The sequence below is a fragment of the Arabidopsis lyrata genome, assembly GCF_000004255.2.
Source record: "Arabidopsis lyrata subsp. lyrata unplaced genomic scaffold ARALYscaffold_8, whole genome shotgun sequence".
NCBI classification, from domain to species: domain Eukaryota; kingdom Viridiplantae; phylum Streptophyta; class Magnoliopsida; order Brassicales; family Brassicaceae; genus Arabidopsis; species Arabidopsis lyrata.
This window is the reverse complement of record NW_003302548.1, coordinates 10,550,287-10,555,734: the sequence shown is the minus strand read 5'-3', so window position 1 is coordinate 10,555,734 and position 5,448 is coordinate 10,550,287. Positions and strand designations below refer to the sequence as shown.

At 34.4% G+C, this 5,448-nt stretch overlaps 2 protein-coding genes across 2 annotated transcripts; both read left to right on the top strand.

The window, feature by feature from the left end:
- Nucleotides 1-558: 558 nt before the first annotated feature.
- Nucleotides 559-2,835, top strand: LOC9301663. The gene is made up of 7 exons (XM_002865543.2): nt 559-950; nt 1,281-1,454; nt 1,535-1,627; nt 1,718-1,786; nt 1,929-2,135; nt 2,282-2,407; nt 2,496-2,835. The coding sequence occupies exons 1-7, from the start codon at nt 582-584 to the stop codon at nt 2,649-2,651; spliced, it is 1,194 nt and encodes a 397-aa protein (XP_002865589.2). The 5' UTR covers nt 559-581; the 3' UTR covers nt 2,652-2,835.
- Nucleotides 2,836-3,768: 933 nt separating this feature from the next.
- LOC110225942 (BTB/POZ domain-containing protein At1g01640-like) lies at nt 3,769-4,679 on the top strand. The gene is made up of 2 exons (XM_021016367.1): nt 3,769-4,136; nt 4,210-4,679. Exons 1-2 carry the CDS (start codon nt 3,999-4,001, stop codon nt 4,621-4,623), a joined length of 552 nt encoding a protein of 183 aa, XP_020872026.1. The 5' UTR covers nt 3,769-3,998; the 3' UTR covers nt 4,624-4,679.
- The last annotated feature ends 769 nt before the right edge of the window (nt 4,680-5,448 follow it).

Below are 5,448 nucleotides of genomic sequence, written 5' to 3'. Positions count from 1 at the left end.
ATTTACATTGTGGTACATTTGCTAGAGATTTTGAAAATTGTGGTACATTTGCCAAAAATCCCTAAAAATAAATTTTAAAAAAATAAAAAAAAAATAAAACGATTTATTTCAATACTACTTTCTTTGTTGTTGTATTTAGCAAAGGAAAATCTTTATAAAAAAAAAAGGTAGATGAGGAATTCTTAACTATTGGTGGTATTCGTTAGGCATGTGATTGCGACTGCGACTGAAAGTTGTTCGTTTGACAATCGTGGAATATTGCGATTAGTCGCGCGATCAGTCGCAGCGACTTGCGACTGAAATTTTTGATCGCAGGAAAAATTAGTTATGCGATATTTTAAATGCAATTAGCCGCACTAACCAGTCGCGCGATTGCTAAACGAACAACATCCCTCGATTTTAAAATCACAGTCGCAATCAATTTGGAAAAAATCAAATTTGGATTTTGTTTCATGGTAGAGTAAATTGTTTAATTGATTTCTGTGTTGAGTTAAAAACAAATAATAGAACGATTTCAAAATTACTTTCTAAAACTAACAAATTTTTTCTTCACCAATTTTCTCTTAAAGATACAATGAATAATGGAGTGGCGTCTACATGCATCAAATCCACTCCATCTCAATCTCCCGCCATACGCACTACAACAACAACACACAACTACAGAACTAGTGACTACTACTTTTGTCTCTTCCTCTCTTTTGTCGGTAATGGAATTACCCGTCGTAGATCTGTCTCGTTACCTCGAATCCTCCGGTGATGAATTAGGATCCGATCTTCTCGATTCGTGCCGAGAAGTGAGTCGGATCCTAAAAGAAACCGGAGCTCTTCTTGTCAAAGATCCTCGATGTACCGCTCAAGACAACGATCGATTCATCGATATGATGGAGACTTATTTCCAAAAACCCGATGATTTCAAACGATTGCAACAAAGACCTAATCTTCACTATCAGGTTTCTCAACATTCTCTTGCGATCTCTATCTTCAAAATCGATTCTTCGTTTTAACCTTTCATAATCAATTTTGCCCTTTGTCGATTTATGATTCAATTTAATCGAATTTCGTGTTTTGTTTTCGAATTCGTTACATTTACAGTAATTTTTAGTTAATAGAATCTGAATTAAGTCAAATTAGGGCATGATTAGGGCACAAATCTTAGTGTTTTTGTAAATTACTATTGCTTGATGTGGTTGTGTTGCTTGAGAAATTCCAATCTTGTCAAGACTACACCAATTTTTATTGCTATGTGGATTTTAAGCGAGTATAGTGTGGATTTTTAATAGGTTGGTGCGACGCCGGAGGGAGTGGAAGTTCCGAGAAGTTTGGTTGATGAAGAGATGCAAGAAAAGTTCAAGACAATGCCTGATGAATACAAACCACATATTCCTAAAGGACCAGATCATAAGTGGAGATATATGTGGAGAGTTGGTCCTAGGCCATCTAACATACGGTTTAAGGTTTGATCTTCGGATACATTTAGTAGATTTGGTATTTGATATGTTTCTTTGTAGTTAATTTATGAGTGACATGGTTTTAGGAGCTTAATTCTGAGCCTGTTATACCGGAAGGTTTTCCAGAGTGGAAAGAAGTAATGGACTCATGGGGTTACAAGATGATATCCGCGGTGGAGGTGAGGCTTTGCTGAGGAGTTTGGTGTCTGATGCTTGTTTAGTTATAACTATGATGAGTTGATGACGATTTTTGTTTTTAAATTGTTTAGGTTGTTGCTGAAATGGCAGCAATCGGTTTTGGTTTGCCTAAGGATGCATTTACATCACTCATGAAGCAGGTAAGTTCTTAGCTGTTCTAATGTTGTTCAGAACAGTCCTGCATTTAGCTTAAGTTTTGGATGAATGGTTAAGTGGAAACCGGAGTCATTGCATGGATTGTGATTTCTTTCACTTCAAGAGTGTCGTTCTTGTGAATCTTAGGGTCCTCATCTTCTTGCTCCAACGGGAAGTGATCTTAACTGTTACAACGAGGAGGGGACGATATTTGCAGGATATCACTATGACCTCAATTTTTTAACGATTCATGGAAGAAGTAGATTCCCTGGTTTATATATTTGGTTAAGGAATGGGGAGAAGGTTGCGGTTAAAGTTCCTGTAGGCTGTCTCTTGATTCAAACTGGAAAGCAGGTACGGAGATGTTACTGCATTTTTGTTTACTTGAAGCATTCATGAACAGCCAAATATCTCGAATTATTTAACTGAAGAGAAACTGTGCTAACAACTTCTTTGAGGTTTTACTATATTTGCTAAAATGTTGGTGTTCATGTATCCAGATAGAATGGTTGACTGCTGGAGAATGCATTGCTGGAATGCATGAAGTGGTTGTCACGAGCAAGACTAAAGATGCAATCAAATTAGCAAAAGAACAAAACCGAAGCCTATGGAGGGTTTCCTCTACTGTGAGTCTTAACCAATTTCCTTATAAGTTTCCCAACAAATGCAACCCTTTTGGCTTATATGAAAGATTTGTTTTTGCATGTCTTGCAGTTGTTTGCCCACATTGCCTCTGATGCTGAGCTGAAACCTTTGGGACATTTCGCGGAATCATCACTGGCGAGTAACTATCCGGCGATACCCGCAGGAGAGTATGTTGAACAAGAGCTCTCTGTCATCAATCTAAAAGGAAAGAAGGGATTTTCATAGTTTCAGTGTTCAGCCATGAACCAGTTGCATTTATGGGTTGACAAATATAAATCTCTGCTTTTGTTGAAGCATTTGATGTTGATAACTCAGAATTTGGCTGAATTTAAATCTTGTATTTGTTTCATTTGAAACGGTGAAAACTTTTTATTGGTCAACTACAAATAAAAATTTAACGCATTAGTTATGCCGCTCCCTTGTATTCAAATGGCGGCCAAATGCAACATATGGAGTGCAGGGATGTCTGGTACAGGTTAGAAACTTTCGCGGTAGGCCACCTCCGAAAAGTAGAGCTATACTCAACATTAACATGTGTCTGGACCTAAGCCCCTGCATTGCATGGTTACATTCATTTGCAAGATTTCCATGTGCAGATCTACTTGATAAGATCAGCCTGCGACTGTCTTAACCTAATACTCTGCATTTTTTATTCGGAGCACACCAAGTGATATCAGCCTCTCGCAGTTGTTCATTTATTATACCTGGAACTTTGCGTAGTTGTCAAGAAAAATGAGTGTACCTGTTACGGCCCAAATACTCTTATTTAGTGTAATGTTATTATTAGTCTTAACCCTAATTCGTTCTATATGTATTCGTTATTGTTATATCCCCAATTCTTTCTTTTCCTAGAGAGCCTTATCAAAGTTTAAAGCGGCGAGATCACAAGTAACGTTTTCCAGCGAACTAAACGCAAATTTCTCTCCAGGTAAAAAAAACCAAACAAACTAGTTGTTCTCTCGTCTCGAGTTTATTTCTTACTTATATGTATATATATATCTTCATAATCGTTTAGGGTTCTTAGAAAAAAAATATTTTAAAGAAACAAACTCTTAGAATCACTCTATTGGGAGAATTAGGTTAGGAATGGAACTAGTTTTCTAAAAAGGTGCAGATTTTATGCGTTATAATTAAGAGATTCAATTTAGCTTTTAAAGTTCGCTTTCCCTTTTGCCGTTTTCGTATAAACAAATCATCTTCTCCGGTTTGGAAACACTTCTCAGTTGCATTGGTTTGTTAAATTTTGTTGATTTGCAATAAGAAACTGTTTTTGTAACTTGTTTCTTCAAGATAAACATGCTAGTTGATTTCGTAAACCGATATTTAAGGTTCCATCACTGTCCGTTCGGCCATTTTGTTTGAGGTATCGTCATCAACTATTCCATCACATTACATTCTTAGTTAGGCTTTATATGAGTGTCAACTAGTTTCAATCGCTAAACCCTTTTTCAAAACAAAAAAAAAGTTTCGATCTGTGTTTGTTTTTGACAAGAACCTTTCTAAATCTAAGAGCAAAGAAGAGACATGCATTTAGTGCATAATGTTATAACATGATATTTTTATTCGCAAGGTATGGTGGATGATGAATCTGAAAACAGGATTGATTTCTTTGAGGGACTTTTGAAAACCTTTAAAGAACAACGAAAAGTCGACATATGGCTCCAACCAGGGGACCAAACTGATGCTATCCCCGCGCACAAACTTATCTTGGTATTTTGTTTTTCTCTCTTTTGTATTTTATATTATAAATAAAAAAATAATTTCGGTTAAAATTTGTAAAAAGGTTGCAAGATCAAAGGTGTTTAGGAACATATTGGATTTAGATGATCCATGGAACAAGACAATCACTGTTCCAGAGATGACACATGATGAGCTAGAGACGTTTCTTGAGTTCATGTACAACGGTTCACTTCCTGATACGAAGCTGGTGCATCATGTCCATACACTCTACGTAGCTGCAGACAAATATGAGATTCCATACCTCCAAGAAGTCTGCAGAAACCAGCTCATCGCTTCCATGAAATCATCAGACGTATTTTATGTCTTTGAGCTTGCAGAAACTCACTCGGACAAGATCCTCAAAGATGCTGTCACTGAGTTTATCTCAACAAACATGGAAGATATTTCGTTCTCGAGTGAGTTCATATCTTTTGTTGAGAATAATCCAGCTCTTACTGTCAAGACAATCCTAAACTAATATTTGGAAAGTACATCCTAAGAGTCATAACTTATATTTTGTAAGAAATTACAATATATGCCATTATATAATTCTAATCATAAAATTTATTCCATGTCAATAATATATATAAACGGGTCAACGGGTCAACATGTTTAAAGATATTAAAAGATTTTGTTTATATAATACATATAATTCTGAAAAAAATTTCTTCAAACGATTACACAATTAATATAATTTGAAAATATTATATACTAATCAATTCGAAAATGTAACACAATTAGTAAAAATGTTATATACTAATATATTATTCGAAAATGTTATTGAAAATCTTATATAGTAATTCATTATTCGAACATGTTATCAAAAATGTTAATGAAAGTGATATATCATTGAAAATTATATATTTTGTTTGAGAAGTGTAAGAAACTAGATTTTAACCCGCGGTACACCGCGGGTCGACTTTTTAACTAAAAAGTTTTAAATTTTAAGTTGTAATTATTTTGTTAATATTATTTGTTTTGTTTAGTGTTTAAGATTATATATTGAATTTTGATTATTATTTCTAGGATTTTAACCCGTGGTATATCTTCCGGTATTATTATCGATCTAAACCCGTCCCACCATATAACCCCGTCCCGTGAAATTAAACATCATTTTTTTTAATAACACATTTGTTTAGAAAACATATAATTCGAGTCAATTTAAAAGTTTGCTTTTAAGTGGTTCCATAGTATAAATATTTATAATTTTTATAGTGTTCAAATATTATTAATATTATAAACTTTTTATGGAATTAAATATTATAGATACTTTAAATATTATTAATTTATACTTCTTATAAGG